The 24,971-nt window shown below is 31.3% G+C and overlaps 4 protein-coding genes across 4 annotated transcripts in view; 2 read left to right on the top strand and 2 right to left on the bottom strand.

The window, feature by feature from the left end:
* LOC125848255 (PHAF1 protein At3g51130) overlaps nucleotides 1-24,971 on the top strand; it is a 135,275-nt gene that overhangs the window by 68,208 nt on the left and 42,096 nt on the right. The gene's annotated exons all lie outside the window — the stretch shown is intronic.
* On the top strand, nucleotides 5,530-9,474 carry LOC125848253 (cytochrome P450 84A1). Its single transcript, XM_049528087.1, has 3 exons — nucleotides 5,530-5,963; nucleotides 6,122-6,763; nucleotides 8,599-9,474. The coding sequence occupies exons 1-3, from the start codon at nucleotides 5,658-5,660 to the stop codon at nucleotides 9,220-9,222; spliced, it is 1,572 nt and encodes a 523-aa protein (XP_049384044.1). The 5' UTR covers nucleotides 5,530-5,657; the 3' UTR covers nucleotides 9,223-9,474.
* LOC125848260 (protein FMP32, mitochondrial-like) lies at nucleotides 14,693-18,273 on the bottom strand. Its single transcript, XM_049528096.1, has 7 exons — nucleotides 17,982-18,273; nucleotides 17,742-17,873; nucleotides 17,562-17,621; nucleotides 15,603-15,679; nucleotides 15,433-15,489; nucleotides 15,243-15,309; nucleotides 14,693-15,161 (listed from the first exon to the last, which is right to left on the bottom strand). Exons 1-7 carry the CDS (start codon nucleotides 18,117-18,119, stop codon nucleotides 15,042-15,044), a joined length of 651 nt encoding a protein of 216 aa, XP_049384053.1. The 5' UTR covers nucleotides 18,120-18,273; the 3' UTR covers nucleotides 14,693-15,041.
* On the bottom strand, nucleotides 18,837-23,031 carry LOC125848258 (uncharacterized). The gene is made up of 5 exons (XM_049528094.1): nucleotides 22,665-23,031; nucleotides 21,626-21,795; nucleotides 21,226-21,295; nucleotides 19,340-19,409; nucleotides 18,837-19,237 (listed from the first exon to the last, which is right to left on the bottom strand). Exons 1-5 carry the CDS (start codon nucleotides 22,927-22,929, stop codon nucleotides 19,126-19,128), a joined length of 687 nt encoding a protein of 228 aa, XP_049384051.1. The 5' UTR covers nucleotides 22,930-23,031; the 3' UTR covers nucleotides 18,837-19,125.

Genomic DNA, 24,971 nt, shown 5'->3' with positions numbered 1-24,971 from the left:
GTGGCACATGCAAAATTTCAAATATTAACCATTTTTTATATGTCTCTTTACTATATTAAGTTGTTAATTATTGTATTTTATAGTACATTTTGAACTTAATTTTTAAAGAATATATGTTATTTTCCATGTCCCAATTTATGTGGCATTAATTGATAGATTTGTTGGAGTCGAGAGAATTTTTTTGTTAATTATTGTAATTTATAGTTTCTTTTTTGTCAATTTGAAACAATATATGTTCTTAATTGATAGATTTTTTGGAGCCGACAATTTTTTTTGTTAATTATTGTAATTTATAGTTGCTTTTTCGTCAATTTCAAACAATATATGTTTATCATATAATCCATTTTATGTGGTACCAATAAAATTTAGAGAGTCAATTAAATATGTTATATAACTTTTAAATATTTAAGCTATTAATTATTGTAATGTATAGTATTACTTATATTATTTTTGAATATAAATGTTACCTTTTTTTTCCTAATTTATATGGCATTGATAGAATTGAAAGTGTCAAATAATTGTTAATTATTGTAATATGATATGTAGTACTTTTTATGTAGTTTTTACTATTTTTAAGCATACTAAGTATAGTATTACTTATATTATTTTTAAATATATTTAAATCTACTACTTATATATTTTTTTTTTAGTAGATAAGTGTGAATGTGAGGGTATTTTTAAATACCTAAAATACCCTCACTTTCACATTTATCTACTACTTATATTATACATTATATTATATATATTTTACTATATAAGAAGAGTGAATTTTATTCACTCTTCTTATATAGTAACTACTTATATTATACATTATATTATATATATATATATATATATATATATATGGCTCCTTTTATTAGGTGCCACATGTCGAAAGAAGAGTGAATTTTATTCACTCTTCTTATATAGTAATATATATATATATATATGGCTCCTTTTATTAGGTGCCACATGTTGAAAGAACAGTGAATTTTATTCACTCTTCTTATATAGTATAATTTTATGTAGTTTTTACTATTTTTAAGCATACTAAGTATAGTATTACTTATATTATTTTTAAATATATTTAAATCTACTACTTATATATATTTTTTTTAGTAGATAAGTGTGAATGTGAGGGTATTTTTAAATACCCAAAATACCCTCACTTTCACACTTTATTCAACCCTCTCCTTTTTTTATGGTGCCACATGTCAAAAGAGGAGTGAATTTATTCACTCTTCTTATATAGTAATATCACTCTGAACAACCAATCCACTTTTTTCAAAGACATCTCATATTACAACTGCATGCTCTAATATTGAAGATATATAAATAAGTATATTAAAGTGTGTTATTTCTCCAGTAATTTAAGTTTTTAAATAAGTTTATCATACATTTCAATCATATGGTATAACGACAGTCAGATGTTTTGGGTTCAAATTCCACGGTTAACCAACCGACAAAAAAATCTGTGTGGGTTTGATCCATGTGACTAAATAACTTTTTAGACCCATAATTTTCAGTTTGGACCTATAGTAGTCCCATATTGATGTTTGTTATGACGATAATTCAATATACTGATCTCATTAGCTAGATTTAGAGATTAAGTTAGGCCTAATTAGTGTTTTCAGTTTGTTGTTATTACTGAATTCAATTCAATATCAAGTCCTCATTGAATTTGTTGTTATTAATTATGCCTGAAGATATTCTTCATATTTATTTATCTGCTACATGTTATCACTATTTTCCAGCGTCATGTAAATGTAGGTTGTGACTTGTGAGTCGTACTCTATAGATTCTATCTGATTCAAATTAGTAATTTTACCTCTAACCACTTATTATTAATTATATTTGTGTTTTCCTGTTATTTTATCCCATAAGTTAATTTGTACCCTGTAACGACTTATTAGAAGCCAAAAGACTGAATTTTATACCAAACAACTCACATTAATGGTATTTAGTAATGAATTGATAAAGATCGCAACCGATCACTGTTTTTTTTTCTTCTTATAAGGTTACTTAAGTAGACAGGCAATTTGCTTAATTTTGTCGAATTATCTCATGCATAGGTACTTTGGTTAATTTGCTTAATACATGGAACTTCTATTTATTTTTTCTAAAAAGAAGACATTACTGTCCAAAATGCATGTCATTTTCTGCCACACTGGACTTAAAATGACTTGTAGTAGTAATAATTTTCCACCTTTAGTTTGGTGCTACACTTTACCAGAAAAGGAAATGAAACCTTCACATACGTTGTTATTTGCAGCAAAGGAAAAAAATCTTGTAATTTTAGAATAAGGCTATTATCGGAGAAAAATGCCTTAATTGCTGGCAATGGTTTTGAAAAAAATACTCGTCCTGTTAATGGATTAAAATGGGAATAAATGAAATGTCATCATCAAAATTAAGATTGCGATAGAGTGGTAGTTAAGTATCTCTTCATTCTTGATCAAATATTTAATTTTAAAGATAAAGCGTGTGATTAATTAATCGTGTTTGATAGAAAGTATTTTACTTTCTAAATTAAAAAAAAAATTCAAAGAAAGTCATCTAACTTAAAAACTTGTAATGGTGAGGTGATGCTTTTTTTTTTTGCGATGGTTCTAGCGTCACATAAGAAAACACTACAGATAAATCAAGTTTTACATCAAAATATTTTACCTATTTTTCTCAACAAATGGCCTTAAATAGTTAGATTTAACACGTGCGGAGTACTCTTCATATTTTATTCTTCGCTACACAATTACTTATTATTACAGCTCTCGCGTGAAAAACAATAGATCGTCATGATTATTAATAAAGGAAAGAAAATGTATTTGTATTTCGTGCTCTAGGAAAAGTAGGATGGGGTTGTTTGGTATGGTACATTTTTTGTAGAGCAACTTTCACCAAACATAAAATTCATATTTGTATGTTATAACTATAGTTTGCATAATTGTGCTCCGTAGCAAATTTTATATTTGCTATGGGGCATTTGATTTGTATAATTCGCTACAAACATCCAATTTTATACAAATTGTTCAATTTTGTATAAATTCATTTATACATTGTAATTTGTATAATAAGATTTGTATTTGTATAATTATAAGTGTATAGGGCGAAAATTTATGTATTTGTATATACAATTTTCTCTCGCTTTATACAAACACAAACGCATTTTATACATTTTATACCGAAATGTATAAAATGACTAATTGTATACCGAAAATGGCTAATTATATACCGAATTAGATGGCAAAAAAAAGGGATGTTTGCTGCGAATTACAATTAAAATAAACTATGACTATAACATTTAATTTAAATTAATAGTTTGCTATTTCATACTATTTTCCCTTTTTTTTATATGATTTAAAATATTTCATGGTTAGTTATTTCATCATATATATGAAATAATTAAGGACTAATTAATACTCCTTATTAGAAATAGAAAATACAATAATCCAATACCTCATATAAAACAACCCCTTCAGATAAGACCATATTATAGATAGAATGGTCAGCCAATGATATTGTGTACCCTGATTTAGATTTGTTTGTTTTAATTATCATTTTAAAAGTAAATGATTTCTTTTTCAAATACTTTCTAAATATTTGAAATTGTTAACTATATATTTTAACTTATAATAGTTGTTTTTTAAATATAATTTTTAAATATATAAATTTTATTTTTTAAAAATTAAAAATTTTATAACTAAATTCACATTAAACATTAATTTATGTGTGAGATTAGGAAATATGTACAAGCTTGAGGGAGTTTTTACAAGATTTGATGTTTGCGTGAAAGATTAAATATACGGAAAAGGGCCAAAAATATCTCTGAAGTACAGGAAAAGGTCTAAAAACACCCTTCATCCATCTTTTGGTCTAAAAATACCCTTATACTCTCTCTTTTTTTTCAAATACTTATTATGTGTCATTTTCTTATTGAATGAAATAAAAATCCACCTCTATTAATTTTCCCCCATAATTTATCCAAATCAAAACAATATATCTTTTCAAGATCCAAAAGATATTTTTTTAAAATCTAGCAATTTCTATTTTCTATAGCTCTTTTCCAAAAAAAAAAATTGTTTTAGATAATTAAAATATTTTTAAAAATATTAGTCATGCCACAATTACAGGGACAAAATATATTAATATAAATCCTAAGAAAAAGTTGTTCTAGTTGGTGCACCAGTCCAAGATTTGATCACTAACGATGTGGACGACAAGATTATTAGTCAAATAAATTAAATGATCTTTTTTTTAAAAAAAAAAACAATAGAATTGTACCCGCATATAAAGTTATATTTCTTCAAATTTTATTTGTGTAATTTATTTATTTTTCATATGTTTAAAATTTGTTGCAAACAAATTGACACTCCCAGTGGGACCAAATCTGCCCTTCATCTCTTCTCTCTTAAATCAAATATGAAAATCTAAAGCTTCAAAGGTGGAAGAATGAGTACTTCAAGCCTCGTCTTTGAGTTTCATCTAGTCTACACTCCAACAAGCCTTGAAGCAGGGGGCATTTGTAGACATTGAAATTTTGCAGACTCTACAAGACATGTTCAATTCAAATTGGGACTCTAGAAGGTGTGTTCAGTTTCAATTATAATTTTTGGAGTCTACTCAACCCTAAACCCTAGTTTATGCCTATATAAAAAGTACTAAACTCCCTTAAAGGAATCGCAAAATATCCATAAACTCTTGGGTATTTTTAAAGATCAAGATCTCGAATATTACACAAAAGTCATGGAATATTCATATAGAAGTTAAATCTAAATCATCCTAGTTCGAGAAATACGTCACTAACGGCCCTCGAATCATGGATAAATCTTAGGAGAGTAGAATCAAGAGAGAAATAGAATTGTACCCGCATATTTATCAATAAAGTTATGTTTCTTTAGATTTATTTGTGTGATTTATTTATTTTTCCATATGTTTAAAATTTGTTGCAAACAACAACCTCTCAAGGCCTCAATTAATTCATACATTACTTCTTCAAATTTTAAATCCTCTTGATAAAATTTTTGACTCCACCCGCCAATGGTCCAGTTCGCCAAACTTAGGCAGAATTTTTTGGTGAATTTGGCCGTTCAGCTACCTGAAGTACAAGATGCTAGTGACTAGTTCCCCTCTCATATGATTTTTTATTTTTGGTTCCCACCAGGTGTCTAGAGCCCACATTGAACTGCAGGGCTCATTTGGGGGTGATGCTCCCAACAAGACTTTCTACATATCCAGGGGTCGAAGTCGAGACCTCTAATTAAGGATAAAAACACTTAAACCAGTACACTACAATCCATGTTGGTCCTCTCATATGAAGTTGTGGACTAGCTTGGGTCAGTCTTTGACTTAAAAGACCAATCTACAAATAGTTTAATATAAAGCTTAATATAATAATATGATAATATAATAATATATTGGTATATTTTACTTGACATATAAAACATATTTTTTTCGCCAAATCAACAGTATACACCAACTTGGTACCGACTGGAAGTGGAATAAATTTGTATATAAAGACTCCATCCTATCCTTCAATAAAAGGTAGAACCAAAATTTTGAGTTCATCCCAACTAGTCCCTATCTCCAACATACTCCACCACCATCTCCAAAATCTCCACTCAAAAAACAAACCAAATATATCAAAAAAACAAAGAAAAAAAAGAGAAAGCATTGTGAACAAAATGAAAGAAATGGTACAAAACAATATCAATTCAATTCTTGAAGCTTTACAAGCTAAGCCCATGCTACTCTTCTTCTTCATCATCCCTCTCTTCTTCTTATACCTTTTTTCGACGTCTCGCCGGAAACGTTATCCTCCAGGACCATTAGGCTGGCCTCTCATTGGTAACATGATGATGATGGACCAGTTAACTCACCGTGGTCTTGCCAAACTTGCACAAAAATATGGTGGCGTTTTTCACCTCAAAATGGGTTATGTCCACAAAATTGTTATATCTGGTCCAGAGGAAGCTCGTCAAGTACTACAGGTAATATTGAAATATCTGACCATCTCATCTATATACGGAGGGTATAAATAATTTGTGAGTAGTATAACATAACATATTGTAGTACTACTAATTAATAAGTTTGGGTATCTTATTATTTTTCAAATATTAAATTAAACAGATTATTTAATTTCTAACAGGTACAAGACAACATATATTCGAACCGTCCAAAGACCGTAGCCATAAGTTACCTAACGTACGATCGTGCGGACATGGCTTTTGCGGACTACGGACCCTTTTGGCGTCAGATGAGAAAATTATGTGTTATGAAACTGTTCAGTCGTAAACGAGCTGAGTCATGGGACTCAGTTCGCGACGAAGTGGACTCAATGGTAAAGATTGTTACAACCAACACGGGCACATCCATTAACTTAGGGGAACTTGTTTTCTGTCTCACTCGTAACATTATCTACCGAGCAGCTTTCGGAACAAGTTCAGATGAAGGACAAGATTATTTTATTCAAATTTTGCAAGAATTTTCAAAGCTGTTTGGTGCGTTTAACATGGCTGATTTTATTCCATGGCTAAGGTGGATTGGTCAGCAAGGTCTAAATGTTAGACTTGCTAAGGCAAGGGCATCACTTGATGGATTTATTGATTCGATTATTGATGATCATATTGAAAGAAAGAAGGCTAATGTTATTAATCATGATGGTTATAGAGAAAGTGATATGGTCGATGAGCTTTTAGCTTTTTACAGTGAAGAAACAAAAGTAAATGAGTCTGAAGATTTGCAGAATGCTATAAGGCTTACTAGGGATAATATCAAAGCTATAATCATGGTAAGTTTTTAACCTAATGCTTTCCGTACATTTTTTTTTTTTACCTTTGATACATGTTCCAATTAATGTGTCATAATTTAAATCAACTTGTGGTTTAAAAAGATAAAAAAACTAAATTTGTACTTGTGGCATTTGTGGTTAAAAAGAAACATGTCATGTGACAACAATTTTTTTTTTTGAAACTTGTGGCATTAAATATATCATTATATTTGTGGTTTTAAAAGTTTTTCGTTGATCAGGGAAATGAGAAGGGTAAACTTTGAAGTTTGAATTGATAAGAGATTTAAGAAAGATATTTTTTTTAGAAAAATAACCATTAGTTTTAAATATGTTATAATATTTGTGTGATAATAACTTTTTTGAAACTTATGTCATAATATTTGTATGGTTACAGAAGTTTCTTGTTAAGGTAAAATAGGAAGTACAAAGTTGATAATTTTCAAATTTTAAAAGTGACATATTTTTAATTAACAAAAAAGAAAATTGTTTTACATCAATCGAAAGGAATAGTATATGGGGAAAATACAAACAAATAAAAGAGAGTATTATTTTAACATAAATTAATTTGACGTTAAAAATCTTGCCCAAAACAAGAAACTTTAAATTTTAATCAGTTGCTACTAGGTAGGATTACTGAACACGGCTGTCTTTGGCAGCTCATGTATAACAAATATTTTTCGTGAAAATATGTCCAATGTATAATTTTAGTACTTTACTTATATTTTAAAACTTCCTTTGTTAGATGAAAATTTTGATAATTATTTAATTAAGTTGACTCTTTATGATTTGTTTTTAGAATAACAAGATGCGTTAAAGTTTCTCAATCATCACAAAGTTGATATTAAGAGTGAAAGGAAATATTATTGAAAATTGACAACCTAGTATAATAAAATTTGTGCTACCCCATATTTCTATGGTTTTAGCATCACCTAGCTACACTTTAATTTAAAAATTTGATGAAACTTATTACTACTTCAATTCATTATATAGGAAAAAAATCTCCCTTTAATTTCCATTTTTTCATACAACTTGATCCTAGTGGAATGTCATAAAATAGAAACATGAATTTCCTCTAAATCATTAGCTTCAAATCATTTGTTTTTTTGAATGTCTCATCAATATAATAAACACCAAATATGATTACGACTTTGTCTTGTTATATACGATATAATTGTTAATGTCCTAGCTATGGTCTACTATATAGTTTTCTAGAATTAAATAGTACAAAGGAATTAGCGTACTGTACAACTACTAGATCTTATAAGTAGATTTTTATTTATTTATAGGGCTCTCTACTGATGAAATATATCATGAGAGTTGATTTGAACTTTCCCTAATAATCTTGATTTTAGCTTCAATGCTATCCAATATTTTGCCAAGTGGCACAAATGGAAGATTAATTAGGTAACAAAAGTTTTCAAGTACAATTGCCTAATGTTTTTAATGTAAAAAAGTTACTCCAGAAAGAATTTACTAATGATTAAATAAAATCTTTACTAGCCAATGAATATATTTAACGTGTAAAAAATGAGTTAGAGCAGTAAAAACTATTCATTAGGGGGTCCTTACTGAAATTACTCTATGTTTAACATTTCAAACTGGCCTATATTCTATGATTAAAAATTCAAACTGGCCAATAAATACCTATCTAGAAAATTTGGTACCATTCCTTATCCCTTTGAAAAATCATTTTTCTGAAAACGATGTAAAAGTTATAGTTTATCTTACTTCTACCTAACTACATACCTATATAACTTTTATAAACCTACCATATCAAAAAATAAAATAATATTGTTATGTATTTCATATTGATCTGACGTGTTAAAAAATTGTAGGATGTAATGTTTGGTGGGACAGAGACAGTGGCATCTGCGATAGAATGGGCCATGGCAGAGCTTATGAAAAGTCCAGAGGATCTTAAAAAGGTACAACAAGAATTAGCTAACGTTGTTGGACTGAATAGAAAAGTTGACGAATCCGATTTTGAAAAATTGACCTACTTAAAATGTTGTTTAAAAGAAACTCTCCGACTTCACCCTCCAATCCCTCTCCTCCTCCACGAAACCGCGGAGGAATCGACAGTCTCCGGGTACTATATTCCAGCAAAATCACATGTTATCATAAATTCATTTGCAATTGGACGTGACAAAAACTCATGGGAAGATCCTGATAGTTTCAAGCCTAGTAGGTTCCTTAAAGAAGGTGTGCCAGATTTTAAAGGTGGTAATTTTGAATTTTTACCATTTGGGTCGGGTCGAAGGTCTTGCCCCGGTATGCAACTTGGGCTTTATGCATTAGAAATGGCTGTGGCCCATTTACTTCATTGTTTTACTTGGGAATTACCTGATGGGATGAAACCAAGTGAACTAAAAATGGATGATATATTTGGGCTTACTGCTCCAATGGCTAATCGACTAGTGGCTGTGCCTACTCCACGTTTATTATGTAAACTTTATTGAAGAAAAAAAACAGGGGTATTTTCTACGTGTATACGAATAGTTATACACAAAATATTGGTTTGTTTGGACATGTTTTTCTTTTTTTGTTTTGTCTATTAGATGTAATAATGGAGAGGGACAAAAGCAAAAGGACGAAAATAATTGCTTGAAAGGGAAAAGAGAGAGGAATTGATTGTATGGTATTTGTGTATAGTAGACACTAAATATCTCTTTCCTTTTGTTTTTTTAATATTCATTTGGCTTGCATTGTTAGTTGTAAATGTCCCATCCTCTTGTTTGTTTCTTCTTTGAAAACATAATTTTAATCAAATAAAGACTTTATCCTTGTTACCTTATTGTATTATAATGGTTCATTTTGATTGGATCAGTAAGGAGAATTCAGGTAAATAGTCCGACAAATTTACTGTTTAATTCTTCTGATCGTACATAGATTACACATTAATTATACATGATTATACACATACACACACAAATTTATACACGATTACGGAGGCTATTGTGTTCTTTTATGAGGGGAAAAAAAAGAATTTCCATATAATGGTCTTAAACTTTTCTTCCAAGAAAAAAAAACATTATTTTTTTAAAGTAAAACACAGTTATGAAAATAAGGTAGGAAACTTAGGATAAATTTCAACAGTGTTAATATTTTCTTCAAACTAAACTATGTACATATTTTTGAAACTCAACTTATTCAAATTCATTTTAGAAAATCTCACTTTAAGGGAAAACATTTCTTATTAAAGATGACTTCATTCTTAGACGTGAATCCAATAAAAAAATATTTTTAAAAATGTTGACGAATTAAATGTGAAAATTTTGGAAAAGGGATGTCAAACATACCCGTACTCTTATCTTCTCTGCTGATCCATGAAAAGTTCAACCTGAATTTTGAAATATTACCTCCGTCATATTTATTTACTAGATACATAGGTTTAATAACTTAATGAACACAATTGCGCGCTACAAAAGCATACATACAAAAAGTAATCGAATACTTTGTTGTGCTATTATGTGGGGCCTACAACGACCATTCACTTACAAAATGATTAATAATAAATTTTTGAATAAATTAATGTGTCAATATCCTGTGACACCCAATCGGGTTGCTTCTAACCAATACACCCTTTGCTTTAGAAAGCAGGAAAAGGATATTTATCCTTTTGATATTCACTTTTTACCTGTTTAGTTTAGAAAATCTAGAAATATTTTATAGTTTATTTTTTAATTTATTCTTATTATATTCATTAGGGAAAATGCATAAGTACTCTCAAGTTATGCCCAAAATTCTAGAGACACACTTATACTATACTAAGGTTCTATTACTTCCGAACTTATTTTATAAATAATTTTCTACCCCTTTTCGGCCTACATGACACTATCAATCAGATAGCTTGAAAAAATTGTCAACACGCGTTGGGCCCAGAAGATAGCGCCACGTAGGTCGAAAATGGGTAGAAAATTATTTATAAAATAAGTTTGGGGGTAATAGGACCTTAGTATAATATAAGTGTGTCTCTGAGATTTCGGGCATAGGTTGGGAGCTACGTGGCACTATCAATCAGATAGCTTGAAAATATTGTCAACACGCGTTGGGCCCAGAAGATAGCGCCACGTAGGCCGAAAATGGGTAGAAAATTATTTATAAAATAAGTTTGGGGGTAATAGGACCTTAGTATAATATAAGTGTGTCTCTAAGATTTCGAGCATCGGTTGGGAGCTACTTATGCATTTTCCCTATTAATTATAATTCTCTTTCAATGCATTCTTCAAAGTATTAAATTTGTTATAATTAAAGGGTAAAGCATGTTCTAAGTTAATATTAAACAAGTAAAAATAAACGAAATGAATAATAACAAAAAAAAAAAAAAAAAGACACATGAAAATGACTGAAAGAAGTAATAACAAAATAAATCTGATAATGGAGAGTAGGGTTGAGTAGGTCCAAAGCAGTGGAGGGGACCGTTGAGAAGGTTTGAATTTCGACGCTGAAAATTAAAATAGAAGGACACGACACTAGTAAAGGAGGGAAAATAGAGGATCAAATTATTTTGTAAAAGTTAAAATAGTTAATTAATTGAGTTATTAATTAGATGTTTTATGTCATTAGTTTTTTCTTCTTAAATTAGTGTAATACAAAGGAAAATAGGGAATCAAACTCTTAAGTGAAAGTTCAAATAATTAATTAATTGAGTTACTAATTAGATTCTTCACGACACTATTTTTTCTTCTTCTTAAATTAANTTCTATCCCTTTTCGACCTACGTGGCACTATCAACCAGATAGCTTGTAAAAATTGTCAACACGCGTTGGGCCCAGAAGATAGTGTCACGTAGGCCGAAAAGGGGTAGAAAATTATTTATAAAATAAGTTCGGAGGGTAATAGGACCTTAGTATAATATAAGTGTGTCTCTGAGATTTCGGACATAATTAAGGGGTACTTATGCATACTCCCTATTAATTATAATCCTCTTTCAATGCATTCTTCAAAGTATTAAATTTGTTATAACTAAAGGGTAAAGCATGTTCTAAGTTAATATTAAATATGTAAAAATGAACGAAATGAATAATAACAAAAAAAAAAAATAGACACATGAAAATGAATGAAAGAAATAATAACAAAATAAATCTGATAATGAGGGTAGGGTTGAGTAGGTCCAAAGCTGTGGAGGGGACCGTTGAGAAGGTTTGAATTTCGACGCTGAAAATTAAAATAGAAGGACACGACACTAGTAAAGGAGGGAAAATAGAGGATCAAATTATTTTGTAAAAGTTAAAATAGTTAATTAATTGAGTTATTAATTAGATGTTTTATGTCATTAGTTTTTTCTTCTTAAATTAGTGTAATACAAAGGAAAATAGGGAATCAAACTCTTAAGTGAAAGTTCAAATAATTAATTAATTGAGTTACTAATTAGATTCTTCACGACACTATTTTTTCTTCTTCTTAAATTAAGGTAAGGAAAGAGAAAATAGAGAATCAAACTCTTTACGTGAAAGTTCAAATAATTAATTAATTGAGCTACTAATAATTATTCTTCATGGCACTAATTTTTCTTCTTCTTAAATTAGGTAAGGGTAGGAAAAATGGAGAATAGAACTTTACATGAAAGTTCAAATAGTTAATCAATTGAGCTACTAATAGATTTTTCATCGCACAAGTTTTTTCTTCGACAGGGAAAATAGAGAATCAAACTCTTAGGTGAAAATTTAAATAGTTAATTAATTGAGCTATTGATTAAATTTTTCACATCTGTTTCTTGAATTAGGGTAATGAAAGAGAAAATATAGAATCGAACCCTCACGTGAAAGTTCAAATAGTTAATTAATTAAGCTACTAATTATTAAATTTTTCACGGCACTAATCATTTTTTTTCTTCTTAAATTAGGGTCAGAGAAGGGAAAATAGAGAATTGAACCCTTATAAAAGTTCAAATAATAATTAATTATGCTACTAATTAGATTTTTCACGGCACTAGTGGATGCATGGTTCCAAATTAAAGTAAGCCAATTTTTCAACTCCCCAAAAATGTAGTAGTTGTAGAAAGTTGACACTAATTGGAAGACGTACGAAAGCAACCTTAATTGAGTTGAATATGTGATGCATTAATCATAGGGAGTTTAATTACGTTGGATAATCTTGAAAAGTTTAATTTAGGGATATTAAAGGACAAAATTTCTTTTTTGACATATAAGAATAGTCAATTCAATATGTTTCTATATATGCATTTTAAATTGATGAGTTTGAAAAAAACTTGGTTGAGTATTTGCTTACATTAATAACTAAGACACACACATGTAGTATACATAATCTAAGTAAACATTGTATGTATTTAGCTTTAGATATTTGTATTAGTGGTTAAAATTTAAATGAAGAGCTAAGCATGAGTCTCACCATCCTAAATATTTGTTTCGTTTGATATATGTTTTAACTGACGATGTGAAAATATTTACTGAATTAATCAGGTACTATAATTTCTTAGGTAATTACAATTAAATCCTTTCAAATGCATTAATTGGCCATCAACATTATTCTAGTCTAACGATATAGGTAAACAACTGTGAAATATACAACCAACCAAGACATAACAAGCCTGGATAGCTGAACGCGTATGACAATATCGATTGTGATAGGATGATTGAAATCCCTCACTTTTTAGTCAAAATTTTTGCGATTGAGTCCTAAGTATGGAAAAAATCTTAAACTCTACCATGCACGATATCAGATATTAAATAAATAGATAGCTAAACGAACATGATGACTTATTATCTAAATAACCTTAAATTTGTTAGATATCGCTTTCAAATTAAAGAACCATCAATAATTTAAATGTAAGTCCGAATTATTCATGCATGACACTATCAAATCTTCCAATAATTTGCAAGTAAAGGAATGCATGGCTGGAATTGGGACACAATGCCCAGTCAAGTGTTAGCATCATGTGCCAATTGCAATAATTTATTGAAAAGACTAAATATAACCATAGACAAAAAAAACACGAGTAAATTGTATAGTAAGGTATGGTACGAAACTTATGTTTGTGGACCACTGATCCATGTATCATGTCCAGATCGTTTCGATGCGGTGTTCACGATTTGGTGAAAAATGAAATAGATTTTTTTAAAAATTATGATTTAATCTACTTTTAACTTTTAAAACTGACAATAATTAATTGTGTTTTGGTACACTACGAAAAAAAAATCAAAAAAATAAATAAATAGCCAAACCAATTTTATATAATTATTTGGATATATGACATTAGTTTTAATAAATAATTAAAGATATTTTATACTTTTTAACTATTAACTAGGATTTAGTCCTACTTATATGTAAAGCGAAGGAACCTTTAATGTTAAGCAGTTTTTTTAACCCCTCTATAGAAACTTTTACCCTTTTTGCTCTCTAGTTGAGGCGAAGTCAATGTACTTAGCATCTGAGCATCTCACTCTCGTCTTATAATTATGCAACTTAAACATGCTAAAGCTTAGGAATAATGTTGAAAAATAATAGGATTCAGATACATTGATCTTCTGATAGTATAAAAGAATTTGTTGATTCTTAATGTTCATTTGAAATAGTTGTCTCCTGCCTCTTAGGAATAGTATTGAAAAATAATAGAATTCAGATAAATTGATCTTATGATGGTATAGAAAAAATTGTTGATTCCTAATATTCATTTAAAGTAGTTGTCTCATGCCTCGTAATTTTACTGTCATCAAACCGATATTGATTTGGTTTTAGAAATTTAAAAATCAACTAAATTGATTTGATTTTGATTTTAATCAAAAATCTAAAACCAAAACCAATCAAAATCTAACAATGAACCCCGGACTCGCTAGTGGAACTTGCATAGTATTTATGTTGAGAAGAGATTTTAAAATGGGTACAGAACTGATGACAGCAGATCAGTTGATATAACATTCGACCAAAATTTGAAGGCATTAATAGGCCAAACTGAGAAATTGTTGCTGCTACAGGAAAGGGAATCTTTAGCTTAACTAATTTTACATGAACTCATTTCCATAAACTAATTTCACATGGATCATTTCCCTAAAATAAAGTCATACTTTCTGAAATCTACAAATAGCTTGAAGCATCTCAAGCGTTATGCAACAAACATAGATAAAACACACCCGTTCAACACTACAACTCAAAAGTTAATAAAAATTGAGTTGCACATTTAAATAGCTAGTATGCTATAGTTATGATGTCTGCTAATGCAATGGAGATTTAGGCGTCATACAACTCTGTTTTATCCATTGAGCATCAAAGATGTTGAACAACTATATTCTTTATCATCATTAGCATTGTATTCCACCACTTACTTCAAAAGGCGGACTACGGCCAAACCAACAGCTGATATAGAGACAAGGGTACCTATGCAATATTTTATAACATCATATTTTGCAGCTTCCAACTGCGCCCGTAGTGTATGAATTTCCTGGGATTACATAATTACATGGAAAAAGCAGAAAGGATTAGTACAATTTACCAGGTATCAAAAGTCAATCAATAGACTCACTCGGTCAAGTGTATTAGTGAGATTAGCAGTTTCTTGATTCTGATTTGCTAGTTCATCCCGGATTCTCCTGCACAGAGAGCACAACAGTTGAGGCTAGTCGTAAACAGCTAACTAGCAGTGAATCTGCAATCATACTACTAATGATTATGCAATGACTGGCCAAAATGAAATAGTGACGGTAACTCCCTACCCCCTTTCAAGATTGAGATCCAACCTATGACCAGCAGAGACTTTGTCAATTTCATACCTGCAATAACCCAAAACAGAGACCAGAGAAAAAATTACAAATTTCAAAACAAGCACACCGTAATATGGAAGTGGTAGTGTGGTACTAAGAAAATATAGTTTGTGAAGACCAACCTCAATTCACTGCGCATCTTTTCTATATCTCTTTTGAGTTTTTCAATTTCATGTTGCAGTAGAGAAAAGTGGTTCTCCTGGATCACCGAATGAGGGAAGCATGAATCATTTTACAAGTTTAGACACCCATGAATCATCATGAAAGAAAAACTTAGTCCAATGTAATAAGCATATAGATTAAAAGGTTTACTAATTTGCACTAAGCTTGTATATTACACCTTTGTACATATGTATGTAAAGTCTGATGTGTTGACTCACATGATCTCTCATCTCTTTTTTTTTTTCTTTTTTTTATCAAGAACAGGATCACATATTAATTCTCTCATATCTGACAGATTATCAGCGGCATTATAAGAAGAAAACCTTGACTCTTCGCTGCAGTCACAAGCAACATATAGGAGAAAATCACTACGGCGTCACTTTACAACAGCTTTTTGCCCTTTAGTCACTTTCAAAAATGTTGTGTAAAACAATCACCATTACAAGACTTAGAATTCCATCACAAGCAGAACCCACCAAACCACACTCACTGGATTTTCATGAGCCACCACTCAACCAGAAACCTCTGGAGTCCCAGAGGCCAGAACGCCTCACACAGAGACAAGTAAAATACTTGGTTGTGCTCTGACTTTGACAATTTTTCAAAGCAGCATGTCATCTCTGAAATTTCACTTGTGCAACATCTTAGGCTCACTCATCGTCAATCTCTACCATCTGATCACCAACCCCCAACCTCCCACAGAACTACACCTACTGACATACCAACCGTGCTAAAGATTCACATCTACTCAACAGACTCACACCTTGCACCAAATCCTTTCATTGCCACATGCATTGCCATCTTCATCACCTTTTACTATATTAAAAGGTAACTGCCACATCTTCCAATCAAATATCAATATAGAAGTACAAATACTAACTATTGTAAACAGAAGTCAAATACAAATGTAAAGTATTTTCATTGAGGAAAATAAAAAATTCATTCTGAATCCAATGAGACACTAACACACACAATTACTAATCCCAAACTCAGCATCTACTGGTTTACTAGCAATTTTGTGTGGTATTTCATTTTAAGAGATTAGATCATGTTACTATACTCAGATTGAGATGTCAATGAGCGCTGCAACATCAATCCGGACACTAAACCAGAACAGCACTAGAACAGATGGAGTACCTATTAAAAGCCGTTCTATTAAGTATGTTCTTCATTAAGCTTCTAGATAATACTATCAGCAAAACCTCTTAAACACCTGAGATTGGCTCATTATAGAACAGACTGACATCTCAAGTATCAATATACAGATAGCGCTACTTTTTACGATCATATTCTAACTAACTTCCTCAAGGGAATGGCAGGACACGAGTGTATTTAGGAACCTACAGGATAGTTTCAGACGCAATTTTGATAAAATAGTCACACATGCTACACGTCTAATCCACTGGCTGAATGTTCTTATCTATTAAGCAAAAGTATCAAACTTAGAATGCAGAAAACGTGAATACATAAAGGTGAATTTCATGTAAAATTATGGCCTTTGCAAATATGATAGAAGATTTGGACTTTGAAAAGGATAACAATCAAAAGAGAATGGCAAAGGGTTGATCATTGGTGATATCTAGAAAAAGGAAGCTCTTTTTATTATATCAGCCTGGTCATTGAAGAGTTATCATAAGATCACTCTTTTCAGGAAGAGAAAATTTTCCTTCAATAAAGGCCTTGATATTTCCCAAAGGCCATATATATGATGGATGACCAACGCATTCAGTATAACACCACTCCAAAACCCAACCTTTACCAAAATATACAATGCCAAAGGAGAAAACTTTCCACCAACGGTATCTCTTTATAAAAAGGGGCAAGTAAAATTTGTCAAGACGAACCAATGAAAAAGTAAATTAGGGATACTCAGTGCATCAAAATGTGAATCCACAAATTTCACAGTGAAGAATTCATACCTGAGAGCTTTGAACTTCGGACTTAAATTTGGACAACTTGGATTCTTGAATCATCTCAAGCTATAGATAAGACTAATGTCATATAAAGTTGAAGCTAAATTATCACAAGGACCAAAATAATTAATTCAACATTACATGTACACAAACACAGTTGGATGTATAAAATAAAAAATTACTTACTCTCTGCAAATCAGCTTTAGAAACAAATGTCTGAGCTACATTATCCAAGCTATCGTTCAAAACTTCAGTAATAGCAGCCGTTATAGCCTCGGCTTGCTTCGTAGGCACCCCTTTCGCTTCCAATTTTCTCACCTAACAAAAAAACGAACACTAATTCATTCTAAGGCCAATTCAAAACTGAAAAAATCAAGCATTCTTCATTTTCAATTTCGCAATCATAGAAGCAAGTTAAGAAATTACTAGAGCTAGAGTGTCGACGAGGAACAAGAGCTTGCCGTCAAAAGCACGGTTCGAAATGAGTCGGCAGTGGAATCGGTGGCTTCCGGCAAGAGCTCCGAGTTGAGGTCCGAAATATCCGACCCGTTTACATTCCGCCATTCGAATTTAAACAAAGAAACAAAGCAATCGCCTTCGTTATTCCGATCGTTGAAGAAGATTTGACTAATTTCAATTTGTAAATCAAAAAGTATTCTTATCACCACGTTTTTCTTGGGAATTGTGAAATACTTCAGCATTTTTCTTTAAACCTTTGCTTCCACCTTCCAATTTCAGCAAGGGTAATCAACCGCCAGTAATTTTACCGCTGTTAATTGGATCCTTGTGAATTTACATTTTACCCATTGTTACAAAAAAAATAATATTATATTTTCTAAAAATAAATTGGGACATATACGGTGTGAGAAAACAATAGAAAATTATGTTTTGTAAAATATTCTTTTGGATTTAGTTGGAGAGTGAAAAATATTTTCATTAAAAAGCATTCATTGAAGAATGATAGTAATGTTAGCTAATCCTATAGTGTTGTAATGTAGTTAACTTGATCCAAAACTACTTTCCAATTGAAATGTGTGTGAAATATGTCCCTTTAAAAAAAGCATAGTTACATAAAAATAAAAAAAGCTCACAAGTTTAGTCAACTATAGTTATATTTTCTGTTTTTTTCTTCTCATTGAGAGACTTCCCAATAACACTAACAACCTCCATGGTCTTTCCCAATCCAATACTATAATCTATATCATCAATGTCGATAGCCCATTGTGATCGATATTCTAAGCTTCAGAAACATCTGTATACCACCACAACTACAGATGACAATTCCAGCTCAACCACATTATTTGCTTACCAATATTAATAAATTCCTTTGCATTTCCTCAACCAACAAGATAACCAAGTTTATACAAAAGATTACACAACTCACCCCTGGTCAGAGCTCATTATGCTTGTCAACTACAAATGACATGCCTTCAAAATGAATCTTGAAAGACACATTACAAGGTTTCCTTTTAACCTATTCCAAGACAAATGAAGCGGAAGTATGATATTATTTGTTGGAGCAACATTCAGCTCAATGCTAATTTCATTTCTCTATTTCAGGATTAGAATCCTATTTTGGGCGTCGATAAAAGATGTCATCAACACTTTCTTTTATACGGTTCCCTACTTTCCGCAAGTTCTTGGCAACCCCCATTGCAACCAAGTTAGCATTCCTGGAGAACCTGTATTTTCAAAGGAACAAACATCACCCTTGTTATTAAACAATTCTATATAGTGCATCACGTGAAGCAGATATCATGTATCAAAATTCAAATAGTACTTGCCTGGTAAGGAACTCATCACCAGCTGAGTTAGTTGGTTTGTTTGATCGAGGCTGTGGAGGTTTATGTCCATCTTTTTTTCAATAACAATATAAAGAAAACAGAAGAATCAAATTAGGTTGCTAATGATTAAACCAATACATAATGAGCGTAACATTCCAAAATAAGTGCAAGAAATAATGAACATTACATAACAAGATCCCTGAATTACATTGCATATCAGATTATGATCAACTACTAAACAATATGTCAAATTTAGAGGTTTTCATTTGCTAAAGATCTAACACATTATACCAATAGCATGAAATGCATGGAAGAGCAACAACAGTTATCCATGAATTAGAACACCAAGAAGCCAGAGAAGATATGTTTGAATCAAAACAAGGAATAAGACATCTAACATCCTACCATACTTTTCCTTTTTCTTTAGATAACCCTGGTATCCAAGCAGCTTATGCGCACAGGACTAAACGGAACACTGTCAATAGCTTTGCCAAGCAAGAATAAAATGGAAAACTTTCAAAAGGAGAACCAGACACTTGTGTATTCTGTTTCAGCTACATCTAGATTCAAACTTAACCATCATTTGTGCATTTCCTAACAACAATAATAATTATCTAGGATGGAATATCAAAATTTCCTTGTTCAGAAGTTTTTCCAAAATGAATAGTAGTCATAACACTAAGCAATTCTACTCTGTTCATATTCCCACTACTAACAAATACTAATAGAAGATAAATAAAACTGCAAGTAGAATTTTAATTGAAAAATGACATTAGGTATTCTTTAGAAGGGGGACAAATGTCTGTAAATTTATTATTATGCCTGTATGTCCTTCAAAGACAAGTCCAAGAGTAGTAGACAAGGAGATCATTTATCTCCATCAGTCTTCTTTTTTGTAAAGGAAGCTTTAAGCAAGTTAATGTAATGGAGGGCATCTGATGAGGTTCATAAAAGGGGTACCAGAGGTGAGGAGATACCTTTTTTTAATGAAAAGAGTGAGGAGATATCAATATTGCATCTTTTCTTTGAGGGGTGTAAAATAGTTGAGCCCCCTACTTAAGTATTTTGATCTTCCTCCTGATGGTAAAGATCAAATAGGGCAAACTTTGAAACTCAGATATCTCGAGATCTATAGGGATCTTGTCTATAGGCAATGGTCGCAGACGTTCTTAAAAGGGAGTCAGAAATCTCAAGATCTACAGGGTTCTCGTGGCTTGATCTATAGGCAATGGTTGCAGACGTTCTTGAAGGGGATGTAGGACAACGTGTATGGGACGATTTTTTAGAAGGCGAATACAAGATTTCACTGCATGAAGTGGAAAATTTCCTACATAGCTTTATAGCTACTCACATTTTAAAGGTCAATAATATCTTATGAAAAGAATCATCTTCAAATTCTCTCTGTTAAGTCATACTGTAGCCACTTAATTGCTGGAGGTAGCTCAAGGCCCTATTTAGTTTCACGATGAGGAACAACAAAACCCCAAGAGAGTGATTTTCTTTACATGATGTGCAATGCGAAGAGCAATATTAACAACAGAAAATAAAATAAGGAGATGATGCATTGTCATGAAATTTTGATTTTTCAGTGAGGATTTTTTGATAAAGGATATTTCTGGATTTTTTTACTTTAAGAAAGAAAAAGGAAATGCAGTAGGTTAAAATGTGAATAAACTTTCACGAAGCATGTAATCAATTAATAAAACATGTTACTGGAAATTTAAATATCAGGAAACTGGAACTAGAACACATTCTATGTAAAAATGTTTGAACCAAATCTAGACATCCATATGAAGAAGTAACACCCTTAACACATAGGCAATAGCAGATTAACATTACATCGAATATATTTTTCGGCATGGAGAAAATGAGATCAAGGCAGTCACCTTCTCTGTTATGAGCATGAGTATGGCCAGGAGTTGCATCAGCTGAAGTGGGTCTTTTATCCACCAAAACCTATGGCACGCTTTCTATATTAGTTCAGCAAAAGAAAATTGGGATAACCAGAAATGATGACACAGAAAACACTAAGTTATTCAGGGCTATTATCTTCCTGTATATTCTGTCAAAGGTTAAATTGCATGTAAAGGACTGTAAACACAATACTGGTCTGAAGAGGAAAGTAAAAGACAACTGTGGACAGACTCGCTGTATCTTAAATCATTAAAAGCATGGCACCTTGAGCAGAAATAAATTGCTTACTTCTACATACTTATCCTAGAACACGTCATAACACGAAACAAGGCATGAAAGCGAACTTTAAAATAGAAAGAGGAGAATGCTAACCTCAAGGCCAACACAGACAGGTAATTCTGTTTGTGCCTCTTGCGCTTCAGTTGATCGAGATTTCTGATCCAAGTAAACAGAATAACCGACACAAGCATATCTAAAATCTGTAAGGCTCCGACCCTCTTTAGAAGCTTCCTTCTCAGATTCCCCAACAATATATCGAGGTACTTCAACAAACATCAAAACCAGTCTCAGCACACATTCAATACAGGTCTAATTTTTAATTATGCGAAAAATGGAAACATTAAAGCAGAACATTCAATGCATAATAAGATACAGTAGCAGAGGCTATGTACCCAACAACTGAGCACGTTAAGTCAAGAAATTCTAACTTCCTGTTTCCCACAGAAATATTTATAAGAAGGATATCTCATATGACATGGAATAACTAGAGCAGACCTAATTCACCTGCCCAAAATGCTTAATATTTAGTCATTCAGAGTATTACAGTATAAGTAACATGTATTACTACCAATATTGTTGAGTATTTGGTCTCCTTATTGGAATTTTAGACAATCATCACCTCTAAGTTAGCTTTTGGGGTTGAGTTAGGCTCAAGGTCAATTTCTTATCAAATATAGAGAGAGTTTATGAAATAACACAGATAGCATGAAACCCACAGTTGGACCAAATTGGATTAAAAACAACTATTGCTACTACACAACTATTACACCTCAATTCCAAACTAGATGGTGGGGATGTATGAATCCTCAACATTCATTCTGCTCCAGTACTCATAATTTGCCTGTTAAGACCAATTAGGGATTCTCAAGAACTAGAATCTCTACATTTTCTATTGAGCAATTAACTATTAGATACTAAAAGTTCACCAGTAACCTGAGAAATTTCCTCATCTTAAGCTGCAAATTCAACTAATCCTAAATACTTTTATGAAATTTATACTTCCAAGAAAAACAGAAAAAGGAATCAGTTCAAGCAATTAAATTAGCAAAAGAGAAGCACAATAAGCAAGTAACAATACATTTCCAGTATTGTGTTCAAGAAAATCTGAAAAAGAAAAAGTTAGAACGCGAACCGTGAGGAAGGGAACTACTAAGGCCGAGACAGAGAGGATTGCGAGAATTGGATTTGAAAGTAGACGAGTAATAGAGACATCCTTTGCATGATTTCCCTTGATTCTTGGATGTCAACGACGAAGATGTCGGAGATGAAGATACACCTTCACCAGAGCCTGTTCCTCCGGCATCGGCTCCGGTCTCGTTGATTGGATTTACGCTTTTGCTGTTGCCGTCGACGCAGCAACTGCCGCCTTTTTCGATCGTACCATTCTCCTCCCGCATTTGTTTATTCCTCTCCTTGGCTCCACAGCAAAATATGTAGATTCAGATTTTCTCTTTCGTTCAACTCTAAAGCGCGTTTAACTTTTTATTGTTACTCGACGTCGGCTAAAGGGATTCGAACCCGGACCATATCAATATATAACAATTAGCATATTATTTATATAAAAGAGAACCCTAGTCCCGCCTAGGGGCCTAGGTGGGCCACCACAAACCAGGATACCCTTTTAATCTATAGTATCTTCAAAACTAGTCTTTCTCTTTCATGAAAAGTTATGATTTTTATGAAAAGTTGGATTTTTATGAAAAATTGTGCATTTTATGAAAAGTTGAGACTTTTATGAAAAGTTGCGACTTTTATTAAAAGTTGTGACTTTTATGAAATGTTATATTTCCGAAAGGTTGTAACTTTTCCAAAGAGTTGTGACCTTTTCGATACATCACAAAAAGTATTTGTTCACACTACCTTTTGTTGTCTATAAATAGATGAATTTTCTCTCATTTTAAAACAACAAAAAATCTTAACTTCTTCTTCTTCTTCTGGACAATTAAATATTTGTGTATTTTGCTCATGTTGAGCAGCTCACTGACACTATTGTTTTATATCAATACACTGGTGAATAGAATTGTTCTATCCTGAGAGGATATATTCATTTAAACCTCGGATACTAGAGGGGAATAATTCTCTTAAGGGGACACTGTGCATTCAGTGGGCTCGATTGTTTCCATTATGTTTCATTTTATTTCATTCTATTGATACAAATCATGGTATGCTTTTTACAGTCATTAATTTATGCTTATATTATTAATTGTTGTTATTGAGTACATGTTTTAAACTTAGTTATGTATAGTTCTGCAAAGTTACTGTTATAAGTATTTGTTAGTGCAGATTAAATAACAAACGTTAATTGAGTATTCATGCAAGTTTTCTCTACTGGGATTGTTGAAGGTACAATAAAAATATCTCTTACAAATCTCTAATTTCTTCATCAACAACGTCATTCCTTCACACACAAGCGTGAGATTTTCTGTTCTTTAAAAAATCATCTGAGAGTTAATAAGTTTGCATGCCCATATTTTTGACTTTTATATTGTAAGTTATCTATTTTTACTAAATTTTATAAGTGGGTATTATGAGTACTTTAAGGATTGAAAGTTGGTTAAAGTGTCGGTCAATTTTTTGAGGTATGTTACTTTAAAACATAGGAAGTTTTCTAGTTAGAATGATTTGTTGTCATGATTGGATATCTCATAGTTTACTCCATTTAATGTATGTGTTTTCTTGTCTCCTTAAATTTGTATTGACTATTTTTCGTTTGGTATGTATATGATCTCACTTGGACAAAACTTTCGTCCTTTTAATGTTTTTCTTTTTTCCTTCTCATTCGACTCTTCTAAATATTTTTTGTGTGAGTTATGACTGTTTTCGTCAAGCTTAATTTGAAGAATATAAACAAAACCTACTATAAATAAAAGTAATATCTTAATCTACAAAATATATGTCTATTAACATAGATTTTTTGGCCTTCATGTCCCATGTCATTGCTGAGCATTTGAGCTATCTAGGTTAGGACCATCTTTAATTTTTTCATGTTCGAGAATATTTCTTTAACATGAGTCTAGAATCCAATATTTTGATCTACTTGTACTTTCATAATCCAACAATTATACGTACATACTCTGAAAAAATTGTAAAGTTACATTGATAAAGCATTTAGAAGGGCCTTAAGAGCAGCATTTTAATGAAGAATGAATTTCTAAAAGGATCAACAATATTTTGTTGTTGTTGTTTCAAATTTATTTTTCTCCTTCTTTAAATTTTGTTAGAGTAACAAAGTAACAATAACGAAAAGTGTTAAACGTTTGACCTCAGACAAGTAGATTTCCTCTAAAAAAAATTATTTATGTTGTTGTAATGTACATTTTTTATATTATCAAACATATATTATGATAAATTATATAAAAGATAAAAATGATTAGATATCAAGATATTTTTAATCATTCATTATATATTTACAATTCTTGAGATATGTGACTCAAATTTA

The sequence above is a fragment of the Solanum stenotomum genome, chromosome 12, assembly GCF_019186545.1.
Source record: "Solanum stenotomum isolate F172 chromosome 12, ASM1918654v1, whole genome shotgun sequence".
NCBI classification, from domain to species: Eukaryota; Viridiplantae; Streptophyta; class Magnoliopsida; order Solanales; family Solanaceae; genus Solanum; species Solanum stenotomum.
This window is presented reverse-complemented; position numbering and strand designations above follow the sequence as displayed.